Source organism: Pleurodeles waltl, chromosome 6, assembly GCF_031143425.1.
Source record: "Pleurodeles waltl isolate 20211129_DDA chromosome 6, aPleWal1.hap1.20221129, whole genome shotgun sequence".
NCBI lineage: Eukaryota > Metazoa > Chordata > Amphibia > Caudata > Salamandridae > Pleurodeles > Pleurodeles waltl.
The window spans coordinates 40,446,019-40,463,477 of NC_090445.1; the positions used below are offsets into that span (position 1 = coordinate 40,446,019).

At 47.5% G+C, this 17,459-nt stretch overlaps 1 protein-coding gene across 1 annotated transcript in view; it reads left to right on the plus strand.

The window, feature by feature from the left end:
* The window catches only part of LOC138299132 (uncharacterized), a 228,506-nt gene that overhangs the window by 90,108 nt on the left and 120,939 nt on the right, over positions 1–17,459 (plus strand). Inside the window, exon 6 of the mRNA XM_069237178.1 lies at positions 14,801–14,850. Coding sequence (XP_069093279.1) covers positions 14,801–14,850 — 50 coding nt within the window. The remainder of the gene's footprint in view (positions 1–14,800; positions 14,851–17,459) is intronic.

Genomic DNA, 17,459 nt, shown 5'->3' on the forward strand with positions numbered 1-17,459 from the left:
CTGCAACAAGCCACAGCAAAGGAAGCAAAAGCTTTGAACTAGAACAAAAAGAAGAAATAAACTGTTATTATCATAAATGCAAATACTTCGCCAGTTGCCAAACACTCTGCCACCAACCATTTTTAAATGTTCCCTTGTGTCTAGTGTTATCTGCTTGGGGCAGATGGGCCTAAAAAAAATAGGCCAATCTGCCCCAAAGGGTGGCAGAAATGCCATAGAATATATTGCCCCCTTTGGAGTGCGACCCTTGCCCCCCACACAAAACACACACATGATCCCTGGCGCACAGTGGATTCTGCCCCCCTTGAGAGCAGATGGGCCTGAAAAATAAATACAAAATAGGCCGATCTGCCCACAAGGGGGCCAGAACTGCCCAATAGTGCCTTTTCCCCCTTGGGGGCGACCCTTGCCCAAGGGGGCGCACCCCCAACACACAAAAAAAACAAAAGAAATTTTACAAAATTGGCGTCTTCATGGTTTCTGCCCCCCTCTGGGGGCAGAAGGGCCTACACAAACTAGGGCAATCTGCCCCCAAGGGGGGCAGAAATGGCCAATATTACATTGCGCCCTTTGGGGGAGCGACCCTGGCCCATGGGGCCACCCCCCACACAAAGCACACACACACACATGATCCCTGGCGCTAAGTGGATTCTGCCCCCTAAGGCCTAAACAAAATAGGCCGATCTGCCCCCAAGTGGGCACAACTGCCCAATAGTACTTTTTGACCCTTGAGGGCGCCCTTGCCCAAGGGGGAGCCCCCCAAAACAAAAATCTTTTTAAAAAAAAATCCCTGGCGGCTTCATGGTTTCTGCCCCCCCTGGAGGCAGAAAAGCCTACAAAAACTGGGCCAATCTGCCCCCAAGGGGGGCAGAAATGGCCTACATAATATTGCCCACTTTGGGGAGGCGACCCTTGCCCAAGGGGCCACCCCCTCCACACAAAGCACACACACACACACACACATGATCCCTGGCGGTAAGGGGATTCTGCCCCCCTTGGGCAATAGTGCTTTTAGGCCCTTGGGGGTGACCCTTGCCCAAGAGCCGCCCCCAACACCAAAAAACAATCCCTGGTGTCTAGTGGCTTTCTGCCCCCTTGGGGGCAGATCGTCCTAAAAATAAGGGCAGGCCAATCTGCCCCCAAGGCGGGCAGAAATGGCCAAAAAAGCATTGCCCCCCCAAAGGAAAGCGACCCTTGCCCAAGGGGTCACTCTCCCATGCCGTGAAAACATACACGCACGCACACACACACACACACACACACTAATTCCCTGGTGTCTAGTGGGCATTCAAAGAGACATCGAGGGAAAGGAAAACCTTTTCCTTTCCCTCGATGCCTCTTTTACAGGTATACCCCACCTCCCGGAGGTAAAACCTACCTCCTTTGTGGTAGACGTGCTGGAAGCAAATGGCTTCCACTGCGGCTTTCCTCCCTTTCATGATGTCATAGGGTGGTGGGGGGGGGGGGCGGGGTGGAAGGGGAAGGGATTTCCCTTCCAGCCCTGGCCTGGGGGTGTGGGGGGGGCGGTCCTCAGGGGGAGCACTAGCGCTTCTCCAGAGGGCTGTTCAATGGATGTAATTGTTATGTCCATGGCGCCTCACAGGCGCAGCCATGGACGTAACCATTACGTCCATGGCAGACAAGGGGTTAAAGGGGTTGGGCATTGGGGATGACAAGGAAGCCCTCAGTGTGTATGTATGTTTGTCCGGCCGTTTCTAGCCGGCCAAACATACATGCTCACTGTGCTCTCTCCAGCCCGGCACTGTGTTGCTGGGCTGGAGAGAGCAGGCTTCCAGTCTGCCTGGGAGCGCCCTGGCTGGGCACTCCCAGCCAATACGAATGCTGCTTTGAGCAGCTTCAGGATTGGCTGCAGGGCAGGCTTGGAGCCTGTGCCTGCAGTGCAGGAGAGGAGCAGTGCAGCGGAGAAGCAGGTAAGTGATTTTTTTATTTTTTTTATCCATTCGCCCCCACCCTTTACCCCACCCACTAACCTTGAAACCCCCTGCGCCGCCCCGCCCCACAAAGCCCCGCGAGCTGCTCCTGCTAGGGAGCATCTTCACGTGAGGCCGAGCTTTGCAGTTGAGCATGCTCCTGGGCCATCTCCGCTCCTCCTCGAGTTTCTGGATGCCAGAGGAACCCCCACCCAATTCTGTGAGGCCATGTAACTCATATTTGGGTGGCCCATTCCAATGAATGAGACTTTGGGCCCCTTGGGTTCCGGAGGGGCCCGTACTTGTTCCCTGCCAGCGTGTCTTCCCCTGGAGCCAGTGGGGCCCCGTGGATCCACAGATGGATCTGGACCAACACCAATCGAGCCACCTCGACTTTCCCTGGCTCCGGACCCGTTATTGATGCTCCTGGGCTCCAGTTGCCTGTTGCCATTGCCTCGCTCTAGGGGACCCCTCTTTCCTCACCCACCACCTCACCCTGGAGAGCAAGGTGGTCCACACCTCAACGTCCTGTGTAAATCTTGGTTCATTCCCTACTACCCCACTGGATAGGGAACCAACATGCTGGACACCTTGGGTAAAAGTTTTCTTTCACCTGCCTGTTTTTCCGGTCTGTGAACACTGCATGCCTTTTTGGCCGGTACTCCCATTCCCTTTGGGATTCTGTTGCGTAGGTGCTGCCTATGGCCCCAGTATACTCTTTCAAGCTATGGCAGACAGGAGAGATGCAGCAAAGTTCACAATTCAGTTTGAGCTGGACATGACCAACTCATTGGGCCGAACGTTTTCTTCATCGGTGGCCTTATGGTGCCACACCTGGCTGAGGACAACTGGCTTTTCTGGGGATGTCCAAGCTTCACTGATGGACATGCCCTTTGATGACTCCCATCTCTTTGGAGACAAGGTGGATTCAGTGCTGGAGTGCTTCAAGGAAAAGAAGCTGCTGGGCAGGTCCTTGGGCCTTTGCATGACCACTTGTCAACCCCAGTCTGCCTTTTGCTCCTTTTGTGGCCATGAAAGAGGTTTTCTGCTGCGTCCTTACTCACCCAGTCACCACGCCAAGCAAGCTTCCCAGCCTTTGCGTGACTGTGGATGCGGTACCCACAGACCCCGGGGTTTGGGCAGCCAGAGGTCAGAGTCCACCATCCCACCTGGCAGGTGCAGCCTCCAAGACTATTTAGTTTGCCCTCTGCCTACTGTGGGCAACCAATGGGAGGCAGGATGCGCCATCACCTGCATTACTGGAGGTCGATAACATTAGATTGCTGTGTTCTCAAGGTTGTTCGAAGGGGCTACGCCTTCCCCTTCATACCTACCACTCCTCCCATGCCACCCACTTACGACAGGCTGACGGAGGACAATCTCTCATTGCTCCGCCTTCCCCTTCATAACTAACACTCCTCCCATGCCACCCACTTACGACAGGCTGACTCTCATTGCTCCGCTAGGAAGTGGCAGCTCTCTTGGCCAAGGGATCCATAGAGAAGGTACCAACCCCAGAAGTAGGTTGTGGTTGTTATTCCTGGTATTTCTAGTACCAAAGAAGGCCAGAGGTCTTCATCCTATCTTAGATTCGAGTCCTCTCAATTTCTTCCTGAAACGGGAGGAATTGAAGATGCTCATGCTTGCTCAAGTTCTGTCTGCCCTGTTCCTGGGAGACTGGATGGTAGCTTTGGACTTGAAGGACACATACTTCCTCATTCCTGTCCTGCCTGTTCACAGGCATTACCTGCTGTTCACATTGGGCCTCAAGCACTTTCAGTTTGCCGTGCTCCTTTTTTGCCTTACCAGTGCCCCTCACGTGTTCACCAAGGTGATGGCGATGGTTGCAGCCCATCTGCCAGTATTCCTCTTTCTCGATGACTGGCTGTTGAAGGTGGGTTCCCCCCAGGCAGTTGTCTCCCACCTCCAGACTACGGCAGACCTCCTGCACTCCCTGGGGTTCACAATCAACATGCCAAAGTCACACCTGACTCCCTCTCAGACACTTCCTTTTATCAGAGCTGTTCTGGACACAGGCTTTGATACTGATGTTTAAGCCTCTAGCCTGAGTTTCGGTGAGACTGACTCTGAGACTGTTGGGCCTTACTGCCTTCTGCATCCTGCTTGTAGAACATGCTATTCTGCTTTGCTTTAAACTGAGAGGAAATAGTGCCAAGGAATGCAGCACTCTTGGTTTGAGTAATATATTTATTAAGGCTCTTCTCAGATATCAAATAAAAGCACACAGAAATATGAACATGAGCATTTAACTTGAATGCAGTAAAACACAGGTAAATGCCAAAATACTCACAGCAGTTAAAAAGTGCAATACATCAACAATGAATATATGCAGTAAATACATATATATATGTGCTCAGCCAAGCTAGATAATTAAGAATAAAAATACATAACCATGGGGGTTGAATCCATTATCATCCTTACCAACGTCAAGTCGGGGAACCCTGAACGGCTAGGCAGGATAACTTCCCACAATGTGTTCCTCTGCGTCAGTGCTCAGTTCTCTCTGCTTTATACACCTAAAATTAACTCAAGAGAAAGATTCTAGCAATCGACTCCCCCTTCAGTTATTGACTTTAAATGCTGGCTGTACTTGGTCTGTGTTGAAAACACGCAAAAGATCTGGCTGGCCACAATGGGCATTCCTGAGACAGAGCTGGACCTTTTTCTGCTGAAAACATACTCACCTTGGTACACTCTTATGACCTCTGCATCCCCCACAATATGTTCCCTGCTCTGGTGAGAAGAGCGAAAACACATTCAGTGTAGAAAACAAACTTTGTGGAAAAATACCTGCGCCACCTATGTGACGGCACCTGAAGCTAAGCACAAAATAGAGTTAGTGGTCAAGATGAGGTCGGTGGTCAAATACAAATAGCACTACACATGCCCGGTGGCATATGCCGACTCTGCAGTGGGACTTGAAGTTCCATTGAGTGCAGCATCAGGGGAATCTTTCCAACGTGGTGCGGATCTCGGAGTGTACTGCAAAAGATCTGAAGTGGTCAGCTCAGGACCTCTCTCCCTTCCCCAGCCAGATCTCACAGTAGTGACAGATGCACCACTCTTGGGATGGGGCAGTCATCTGGGAGAGATGGAAGTCAGAAGCTTTTGGTCTCCGGCAGAATCTAGACTCCACATTAATCTATTAGAGCTCCAAGCGATGTGGCTAGCATTGAAAGCCTTTCTACCCTCCATCAAGGGAAGACTAGTACAGGTGTTCATGGACATCTCACCGCTGTGTGGTACTACAACAAAGAGGGCGGGGTAGGGTCATGAAACCTTAGTCAGGAGGTCCTGCGCCTCTGGGTGTGGTTGGAACAGAGGTTCTCTGAACGCCAGGGCGGACTAGAACGAAGATGCCTAGTGGATCACAAATGGCATCGCCATCTAGAGGCGGTGCAACATCTCTTTCAGCAGTGTGGAGAGCCTTGGTTGGATCTGTTCGACACTGCAGAGAATGCACAATGTTAGTGGTTTTGTATGCTGGAATTTCAAAGGCGCCTCTCATTCGGAGATGCTTTTCATCTCAAGTGGAGCTCAGGGCTCCTTTCCGCCCATACCACTCCTGGCCAGAGTTCTCAAGAAGAACAGGAACGACCGGGCCCAAGTCATCCTGGATGAAGATTGAGTGGCACAGTTGAAAGCTTTTGACCTTCCGCCCAAAGTGTCTTGGCATCTTGGCAGTCAGGTGTCCTGCCACCAAAGCAGTATACATCTGCCACTGGGAAGAGTTTGTGACATGGTGTGCAGAAAAACATATTTGCCCTCATCCTGCCCCCCCTCCATCAGGTCCTACTGTTTGTTTTTCTCTTGCCTATCAGGGCTTTGCTTTGGGCACGTTAACAATCTATATTTCTGCCATCTCTGCCTTTCTGAGTTTGCCAGATCAGCCATCCTTGTTCAAATCCCCTATTGTAAATAGGTTTTGAAAAGTCTCCAACATGTTCCCACCTTTGCCCTTCATCATGCCTCAGTAGGGCCTAAATTTAGTACTCACTTTTCTGATGTGCACTCCCTTCGAGCCACTGCATAACTGTCATTTCAGGCTTCTGACTACCAAGACGGCCATTCTAGTGCAATACCATCTGTCCGGAGGGTCAGTGAGCTCCAGGTTTTGTCATCTAAACCTCTGTTCCTCAACATCTTCTCAGACAAGCTTTTCCTTCGCACTAGAGCTTCCTTCCTTCCGGAGGTGGTGACTCCCTTTCATGTGGGGCAATCCATACCTCTGCCTCCCTTTTTCACTCCACAGGATCCCTCTAAAGAACAGTAGTGATTCCAATGACTGGACCCAAAAAAAGCATAAATACACATCAACATCAAACCCATATGCAGGTGACACACATTCTGACACAACCACACAGCCACTCTAGCTCCCTCCCCCTCACCCAGCCAATTGCATTGCTTACACTCATAAATGTACTGACTCACACACACAACTCTCAGCATAACATGACAGGTCCCCTGGCAATGTGTACACACGGACACACAGTTGACAGGTGTGAATTTACCATCATTGTGGTGCCAGCATGCATTTACCAATGAATACTGGCACTATAATGACAGTTGTGTATGTGTGCAATAAGAGTTGTGTATAAGTGTTTCCCCGTCCGTGACTAACCCACTTGTGTCCCCAACATATGCATGTCACAGAAATTACTGTGAAATGTATATGTCTGCAGTGGTCCCGACATCCTGTGCCGTGCCCACCCACTGTACCCTGGCAATGGGGCATCTCTACCTTCAAGTCCGGTTGCAGGGAGAGTCGTGTTTTATTCCATGGGTCGGGGCAGCAGTGACGGCAGCTGTTGCCCAGTCGTGTTCAGTCGAAGACAGGGGTGGAATGGGTAAAAAAAGGTGAGTTTTCATCCCTTTTCCCCCAATCCACCAACTCAAACATGGAGGTCAGATTGCCACTTTTTTCTTGAGGGTAAAGCACATTCAAATCTGCACGGCAGGAAGGGTGGCTGGGGTCCCGCCGGCATCCCCATTTCCTTCTCCCACCGTTGACGTGGGCAGGATTTTCTGGTGGAGATGGTGTTTCGAATGTGGGCTTTCATCTATGGGACCCCCAACATCTAAATATGGCAGATGGGCCGTCATGCCTGTGGATGAGTTTTCAGTCAAAATGTTGACTGCGGGATCATTACCGCCAAGATTTAAATCAGGCCCAAAGTGAGAACACAACACAAGAAAAATCACACAACAATTTAGAAAAACAGAGTAACGTTCAATAAATATTTTAAGACCAAAACAACAAAACTCCAATCAGGAGAACCAGTGATGTGCAATTTTAAAGATGTAAGTGAATATGGCACCAAAAAAAAAAAGGACCAACTGTGGTTATCTTTCTTGCTGGACCCGGACAAAGTCACAAGTTCAGACCAACCGCAATGGACTGTGGTCTGGCTACAGTGACCAAGTTAGGCCCGCTGAACAGAGTACCTTAACTCCTGGTTGCGGAGCGATACGAAGTCCGGCATCAAGGATGGGTCATGCACCAGTGGCGATGGGAGTTCCTTGCATGGAAATGCATTGCGCAGCAGTGGTTCAGTGGGGCTGGGGTGAGCGAAGCGAGGTCTTTGCTAGGAGATGCATCACACAGCAGTGGTTCCAATGGGATGCAGTACTGCAATGTGAAGTCTTGAGTCGGGGATGCTTCACACACCGGTTCCCAATGTAGGAGGTTGGCAAAGCAATGCGTTGTGCTGTCTCGGTTCTGCTGGGTCCACAGATGGGCTGACAGAGCACCTTCAGGTCTACTTCCAAGGGTCCAGGACTGGGGAACACCACTTTGGGGGGGGGGTAGACTCACAACTGGCAGAGTCCAGGTGCTGAGTTCAAGGTTGTTGGAGCCTCTTTTGTCCCTGAGGCTCTGATGAGGAGGCCAGCCAGCTAGCCCTTGGAGTCACTCTGGTGGTCCTGGGTCCAAGATACAGGTCCAATCCTACTCACTCAGGCTGGAGAGCAGCAAGGCAACTCAGCATGGCAGCAAAGTAACAGTCTTTTTACAGGGAATCAGCACAGCTGTCCTTCTTCTCAGTCTTCCACAGGTCCAGATGTGTAGTGAAGTGTTGGGTCTGTGGGTCCACTATTCATACTTGGTGCCCACCTTTATGTACGAGATGTCTCTAGAGCAGTGGTTATTAACCTTTTAACTTCTGGGGGCCCCCCACTTAATCACCACTGGAATCCGTGGTTCCCTACTGAATCAATATTTGAATTCAGGGGGCCCCCACTGAGTCATTATTGGAACCCGGGGACCACCGCCTAAGCAATTTTGATAATTTGAACATCAAAGCAATGCACAAAAATACAGAAAAAAGCATTCATAAAACAAATAAACAAATGATGAAATATTTAGTTGACAAATATAAAATATAATCAACATTTTAATTAAATTTTGAAAGAATGGAGCTTTTCTGAATTTGTTTGAGGCTACCCATTGTCCATGCTATATTCTGTTTGATTCATTTGCACTGCACCCGCACATTTACAGCTTCTTTTTTTTATATACACTTTACTAATCTGTTAATAATATTTAATTTTCTAAGCAGTGGCGGACCCCCTGAGTAGGCATCGTGGGGCACCTCCAAGGATCCCTGGACCACAGTTAAGAACCGCTGTTCTAGAAAATTCCCTTTGAAGCAGGACATGTAAAGGTTAATGCTATATGTCCAACTAGGAGCTGTGAAGGGAGAAACCATGGTGGTAGGCAAGCTCATAATACTGCCGGCGGTACTCTGTGGGCCACCGGGTCGGAGAATAACATCTCCGGCCTGGCGGCTCATACCGCCATGGCGTATGAGTGGAGATGTGGCTGGGTGGCAGCGGCCAACCGGCCACACTCATAGTGTGGCGGTATACACCGCCAGCCTTTTGGCGGTGATACCGCCACCATAACCCTGGCAGAAATACTGCATCAAAAGACCTCTAGGGTCATAATGACCCCCATTGTTTTATTTCTGTATTTATCAGTAACAAACTAAAAACTGGGAGCCTAAATTATAATGTACCCTGCCTTGGGGCTCTTAAGGCCTGCTGTAGGGGTGACTTACACATAATAAATGCAGTGACGACTTTGGCATGGCACATAAGTGTGCCATGTCGTGTTTTCACTCATGGTTTGCACCAAGACCCGCAGTCTGGAATGACAGGATGTGTGCAGTTTGTATGGGGGTCCTTAGGATGGCACAATATGTGCTGCAGCTCTTAGGGACCCTGTTCAGTACCCATGCTCTAGGTACCAAGGGTACCATTTACTAAATATTTACAGGGATGCTATGCTAAAGTCCTGCCACTTGTTTCACAATTGAGTGGTTTGTTTTTAGGGGAAAGAACACGGGCACTGGAGCCTGGCTAGCATCCAGCATCTAGCAGTTCAAATGGGGGCAAAAAGTGGGGGGACGTCTGCAGAAAGAAGTCCAGTTTCCTACACAGCTCACTGCATGAGAGGCGTACCTGCTCTAGGTGAATGTGGGCCTGGGAAAGGTACAATATAGGGATAATGCAGTATTGTGGAGGGCGTGGATGGTTAATGCATGTGCCTGTGAGAGGTACAATACATGACAGATGTAGTGCTGTGCAGTGAGTGCATGTTGAATGCATGTGTTGGATGTATGTGTGCCTGTGAGTGGTACATTTCATGAAACATGTAGTGCGTGCATGATGAATGCATGTGCTGGATGTATGTATGCCTGTAAGTGGAACAATACATGAAGGATACAGTGCTTTGCGTTGTGTGTGTATATTAAATGCATGTACTGAGTGTATGTGTGCCTGTGAATGGCAGACTATGGTTGTTGTATTTTGGCACACCCAGGCCTGCATGGTAAAGCATAAGGAGGTAAAAAAAATTCCCCTAGCCAGATTTTTCTAGTGCTGCTTTACTGTAAGCTGTGTACGACACTGGAGCCAGGCTTCCTGTACACCACAAAGAGTGCTCTTTGATTCAGCGAGAGGTCACAAGAAAGAGGGCTTAGGCACATGTCAGGAAGGAGATTGGGCTGATAACAGAATCATAAACGGTAGGGCTGGGGCCCTGGGCTAACCTTTTGGTGCACATATCACTGTGGCTTACATTGAGGTGTAAATTCTAGTTACTCCCGTGGCCTGTGGTGTGGGGCTACCAGCTTTCTAGTCTCTCGTGCTGTGACAAACTTCTTTCAAGAAGAGGAGAGCAGAGGGGTGGGCAGAAAGCAGACCCCCAACATGAACTTCAAAGACTCAGACTCTAAATCACATTTGCTGTTTGGAAATGGACTATAAAAATAGGAACTTGAGAAAATTGTCAACTGCCAAGCAGCCAGACAGGCTGTGTAAGGAGGAGAAGGTCTGCAAGACTCCTGTGGGTGAAAGGACATCACTCAGGAAATCCAAGACCACCTTCCCTGAAACCTTGAACACCAGCACCTACCGACTTGCAAGACCAGTGTGTCCTGTGAGTAAAGGGAGAGTGTTGGAGGGAGCAAGGTCGAGCAAGGTGCCCTGTCGAGTGAACTCCCTTTGTGAGGTGTCAGGAGACAGCTGCTGCGCTGATCGGGTCATTGCTTGTGCAGGACGAAGTTGGGGACCCTTGAATGCCTGAGGAGAGCCACAGTGAAGTGGGCCACATGTTTCACTATGCCAATCGGGCCAGAGTCCACGTGTACTGAGGAACCAGTGACCCTGTATGCCAGAGGGGGCCCCACCAAGAAGTTTGCCATGCTGCGAAGGCCTTATCCATTGTGCAGTGGTGACCTATGACCTCATATGCAAGAGGGGTCACCACCAAGGACTTTGCTGTGCCGATTGGGCCAGAGCCCATGCCCCGTGAAGATACGGTGAGCCTGTATGCCAGAGGGAGTGACGTGGACCAGTAAGGCGAGTGACATGGGCAGAATCGTCATAAGGGAATGAGGCCACCATGGGGGATCCTTGCACAACCACCCCAGAATGGAGGATTCACACCAGGATCCCGTCCATGGGATTTTACCAAAGACTTACCTTGCAAGGAGGAACCACAAAGAACCTCTGATCGCAGCAGTGGCTCAACTGCATTGGTGACACTCTACAAGTGTAGAGTTCAGCCTGCTTGGGCTGCGTACAGCACCTGATTCAGATAACTCCAGTTGCTCCCGATTCTGCATTCATGAGTAAGACTGATTACAGGCCAGTCAGGTCCAGGGGGAACTTGCTTGCTAGAAAACACTGTGGCATTGGAGCTCTGTTGACTTTAAAATAGAGTCAGAGTCAGGGGCGGCTCCCCCACCACCAGCAGCAGGAGCTGCAAACCTTTACAAATAAAAGGATAATAAATTATGTTTATTATCCTTTTATTTCTAAAGGGGCAGAACCATAGGGTGACGAGCTGTGAGGGGAGTGCACAGAGCCAGCCGTGCGCACAACATGCACACAAGGGCTCTCTCCAACCCAGCACTGTGTTGCCGAGTTGGAGAGAGCCTGCGCAGGCGCCCAGGCTGTGCTGGAGCGCCCAGCCAGGGTGCTCTAGCCAATCATAACGCTGCTGTGAGCAGCGTCATGATTGGAGCAGGGCAGGCTGGGAGCCTGTGCCTGCAGTGCAGCGGAGACCGGCGGAGAGCTGCGGCAATGTTCAGGTAAGTTTTTTTGTATTGTTTATTTTTGTTTTATTCGCCCCGCCCGCCACTTTTTCTAGTCGCGAGCCGCGACTGATCAGAGTGTACTCTTTAGACACCACCTGTATCCATCACCCCATCGAGGAAGGCTTGAACTGCTCATGCTGCTGTAACCCCAAGAGTCAAGTGCTGAAAGAATACTTGGCCCATAGCAGATCGGGCCTCAGAACATCAGGAGAATAAGGCATCAACCCCCACAGTTGGGCCCAGTAAGCCCTGGGTGCCCCGTGGCCCTCTGAACGGGGTTCTGACACCAGCTGCCTAAGGCTCCATTGCCCAGTGCTGCAAACAATATTGTCCTTCTAAGACAGGGATACTCAAAGTGGCCCATCATGCGGCCCCTCTGACCTTTACATGCTGTTTGCTGGACTCTGCACTAACAAAAATATTAAATACTCACACAATCCTTTATTTCAAACTTAATTGGTGCTAAAGAAAGGAAGTAACTAGGGACTCCTGCACTTAACTTTAGAAACGCCTTCATTTTTAAAGACATCTTGCAGCATAAGTGTAAAACTAAGACAGTCTCTTCAAAATTAATTACGTGTTTCGCCTTAGTACAATTTATTTTATCAGTGCATTGAGATGTATTCATTTTAAAGTGATAGTTTTCAAGCATAAATTTGGATACATTAATTATTTCCCTTACCCTGAGAACACCACCAATAGTAAATTAAAGAGGCAAGTCACTTGGTATCTGCACTTTATGGGTGGCCTGGGTTCCTATCATACATAAACAACATTATAGTTTATTAAATCAAACATAGAAGCAGGTTTTGTGCAGCGCACACCATGAATCATGTATTTCGAGGTCATCTTAAATGTGATAATGCAGAAAAAGGAGGGAAAGTGACACTAAACAATTGCCTAGGATCACACAATTTGGAAAAGTACACCTACCTTGCCACCAATCCCCCTAGTCACGCCACAGCCGCCGCCCTGGCATCAATGCGGCCCCCAGGCACGCCACAGACCAAACTTTTTGGCCCCTGGGAAAATGTTTGCGAGTACCCATGTTGTAAGATGTCTGCTTTGTCTGTGTGCAGCACCAGCCCAATGACTCAGATGTTTTGAGTGCTGACACTGTCGGGCAAGCATAAGTCCTCCACCGAAGCACTTACCCTGGCCTTGTGCGCTGGGAGCCTGACGCTTAGCCTGCCAAGTTTTTTATTTCCCATCTTTTCATTCGTACAATTTGGCTGGAATTCAAGCCATTTCGCGTATTGCTAAACGGCTGTGAGCCGAACTGGTGATCTCCTCACAGGGTCCGACCCAGTCCTTTAGATGGCAACACTTCAGAACAAGCAAGGCAGACAGCAAGGGGCTTGAAGGAGTTTTCTATTGTCATTCACTTGTATTGGAACTCTTTGGAGTTGTTTGCAAATGGAAAGATTTTGTGGGGACTGACTGTTGTTCGAATCGGTCATTTTACAAACGTCTGAATTGTGGTGGGCCCCAATCTGACCTACCTCAGCAATATTTATGAGGTAGATGGTAAACTGTAGCTCACTGTGATTGGACACCATCACAGGGCTAGTGGCATGCTGTGGTGAGCAGACCCACATGTCCGTCATCGCATTTTTTAAAAAGTCAACTTTTTTTGTAAAATGCAGCCAATTTTCCTTAAAGGAACCAGGGCCACAATTAAAAAGAAAAAGTTTTTTTGTTTGTTTGTTTGATAGTTATCAGTGGTCAACGTACCAAGGTTACCCCCTTCCCACTTGCATATGGGTTAGCAATTCCTTTGAAGTGAAAGTAAAATGACAATGTTTTGCAACTCGAGTTTGTTGCAAAACTTTGATACATGCCTTAATGGATAGCTGTTTGGGAGGAACCCTAAACACGTCTTTCCAAATAACAATTTGTTTGTAACGCCTTTCTGCAATTGGGCACCATGTTACAGAGTCGGAAAATGGGACTTAGTACACAGAAAAAGTAATTACCTTCTTTTCTGAATTGTCTTTTGTATGATTTGTTAAAGGTTTAATGGGCCTTTCTATTTTCCTAAAAACTTTGCATAGATCCTTCTTTTGCTTCACGATCTGGCAGTCCAGTGTCCTGTTACGGGGTGATGTTTTACTTATTTTTTGTAAAGTACAGTTCCTGGGATGCACATTCCCCCCTGAAACCTTCCTTCCATTTCTCCCCTGTTTTCCTCTTGCCCATACATCTTACACCTCCCTCGCATGTTTTTAAACCCCCAATATGTTAATCACACATTTTTAAAATTAGTTTAATTTCTCCGTACCCCATACTCTTCCTTTTTCCTTTTTTTTTTGGTGGGGGGGGGGTGATAGCCTTATTCCTCCTAACTCCTTCTCATCCCTACGGACACAGCCAGCTGATGGTCCCCCAGCAAAAACCCTGCTGTTCCCCCATGTCTAAATGGGACGAGTGAACCCCAGGTGTGGCAGTGAGGGTGAATTGCCAATTTATTTCAATTCACCTTCTGTGCCATTTCTAAATGAGTCCCTATGATCCCTCCAAGGGATTCACAATGGGTTCTACAATTATTTCCTTTTAAAATATATTTTGTACTGCCTTAATACTATTAACAGCTGTTTGGGTTCTTTTCTATTTTTTTTTTACCAGATTATATTTCTATTCATTTGTTTCCCACTAAATGGCCTTTCTATTCTTGGGTTCTCAGAAATGGGGTATAATATTTGTTTTATCTATAAACTGACAAACTACAGACTTAGGAAGCAGAATGTAAAACAAAATGTACAATTATCAACAGAGTTACAGAAGAGTTTGTGCATGTTTTTGCTCAAGAGGCCAGTTTGACATGCATTCCTAGTACCACACTAAGTTGGCGGTTAGGCATGCATACTTCAAGAACCTCACTAAGAAGGGATATTGCCATGTCTATGCAAGACCATATACATCATGTACCCTCATTATTATGGCAGTTCGCCGTGTATGTACTAAGGCAGCAGGTTGGCATTCATATTCAAGAACTGCACTAAGACAGTCAGATGGTATTCCAATGACTTACCTAACATGGCAGGTTTGCATGTATAGCCAGGACCTGTACTAAAAGACAAGATTGTCATGCAAACCAATGACCTTACTAAAGGTGAACTAGCATATAACTTTGACCTTAAATAAAAGGGCATACTGGCATGTACCCACAAGACCTTCACTTTGAGGGCATGTTTGCATGTGCATCCTGGACACACAGTAACATCTCCCCATTTCTTCTTTCTTCAGCAACAGACTGCGAGTCCGCCACACACACCATGGATCCACTGGACCCCAAAGTAAGTTGACTCTCTGAAGACTAACTGTGGGATTGCCCTGCCCTCCTCTGGAGCACACTGGGGTGACCGAACGATCCTCAGCGCAAGCACTGTAATGTGGATGACCATTTTGGTTTTCCTCAATAGTGGTCTACCCCACCTTTTTTTACATTCCCAGTAAGAGATATGTCAAGAGCGATGTGGTGCCCCGCAGTCGTCCACTGCGATGATTGTGTTCTTTGAGTACTTAGTCTACGATTTCTCATCTTTGCAGTGGCTTCTGCTTGTTTAGTAACTGTTCATCCCTGTTACCTAAAGTTAGGGAGGGGAAGAAGGTGCTGTTGGAGCTTTTTTACTATGGTCCCCTTTCTTGAATTTTCTAATACATGCTCTAGAATTTGTTTTAATTTGTAGTTATCATTTCAGTCTAATGTTTCTTTACTTAATTGATCTACTGTAACTTTATCTTCAGTTAAATTATGTTTATAGTGTCATGTGGTCTCTGTGTAAATTACCATTCTTTTCCTCACAAAATTTTTACCATAATAATATCAATAATCCTGCCCAGGATATAAAAGTCTCTCTACACATGTTCCATACCACTGAACTAGAACAGTCATAGAAAATCAAGACCCAGTACCCAATGATATTTCCTTTAATCATCCGTTCACAATAGGTCACGTGATTAGAACATGCCATCTGGTTAGTGAAAGGTGCTCACCCGAGGGAATCCTCTGCAGATAATCATTGTCCTCTCTTCTCTCAGTCTCATATGATGCCCGGTCATGGTTCCAAAACATTTCTAGCACAATAAATGCTTTCATTGTTTTGGGGTGGGATGCTACACACCTGACAAGTTCAGCTTCACCATGTGCCACACCATCACCCAAATACAATGTACTTATAGGTATGTACATTCCCCATTTCTTTAGAGTCATAGGAAGGACTTGTGATATTATTCTACAAGGGTGAGTAGGGGTGGCCTATGAGGAAGCATGGCACTACAAAGTGTACGAGACCACCCCTTCCATAAAGAAAACTTTCCCCAGTTACGTCTAGGCAGAGAGTGATTTCTCATATAATCAAGGAGCTTTTTTTCCAATAAATGGTATTGGTGAAGTAATCTCGTCTTCAACCGATAATAGTATGATATCTGTCCCTGATGGGTGGAACCTCTAATTGAGACATTCTACTGAGAAAACTTTTCTAGTTTTTCCACTAACCCCTCCCCCATACCTTTCTGTGAATATAAAATGAGTATCAACCCTGAAGTTCACATGACATGCACAGGTATCCCTCAAGACTGCCACAGCATGGAGCAAATAGCCAATGCCATCTTGACTCTCATTGCTTGCATGTGGATGCATGGTAGGAGAGGAAGACCTACCTTAGAATAGACTAATGGACAACAAAAAGCTGTAAAATTCACAACACTGTAAAATTCATAACATGCCAGAGCCTATAGCCCACTGACCATTGCTCCAAGACAATGTGACAGCCAATAAAAAAACATTTTCCTAGGTCACTTTTCTAATACCACTCGTAGTCACAAATTCTTGTCATTGAACCACAATCAGAAAGGCTCTGGACCTGCAGGGGTTTAAGTATTCCATGAAATATTGTGTGACTATTGTTTGCCCTGAAAGGTCTGTTAAGGATGTCTTAAGCACCCTTTTGCAACCAGACAGGAACCTCTGAATCCTGCTGGAAGTCCAACATAGCTAGTTGGGAAACAAAGGATATCACATTATCCACAGTAAAGGAAAGAAGATTAATGTATTTAGCCAAAGCCAGTAGCAGAACCTCAGCCATTTGGTTTGACATTATGCCCAGGTAGATCTCCTCTTGGATCATCCAGATCCATGTTGGACTTTGACACACTCAGTTGTCCCTTTGCCAGGTTCTCAGTGAACAAGGAACTAAGCTCAAGTATGAAAGATTGAGAATTAGGCTCTCATGTGATAATATGTCAAATCAGGACAGATATGAACAAAGGGCTCAACCACTAGAAATAACAGGGTTGGGAATCAAGATTGCTCAGTCAACAGGATGCCCCGAGGATCATAGAACATCTGGGGCCAATGGCCTCATTAATGAAAGGAGTAAATAACAAAGAAAGAATATATAGGGCATATAGAGCGTCCAATGCTAATCCAAGAGAAACCCCTTTTGCCTGGTCAAATTCTTTATGTCTAGCAAGGGCACACAAAGAGCATGCACACAAGTCTTCCGAGATACAACCAGATCTTTGCTCGGGAGCCCCCAGTGATGAAAGAAAACACTTATGTATGTTTTATTTGTACATATGAGTGCATTTTATTGTTATGGTGAGTTGTGTGTTACTCAGTCGATTTCCAACACTCTTGTGAAGTACAGCAGAGATGCATGTGACATGAGAGTACATTGGGTATACATAACTGCAACTACAGGCCTGCTGGAATCATACTCATGGGAGACATGGGGCTGTCTTCCGTGGAAGTCTGTCTATATTTTGCAGGAACCGGGCACATGAAGTGCTAACAAACCAGTCCTCCGGAGCAATGACTTGATGGGCAGGAGGCAAACATTAAGACACAGAATACTCACTTGCTGATTGTTAGGAATTCGGTCTCTAGTTGGCAGAGGTATGC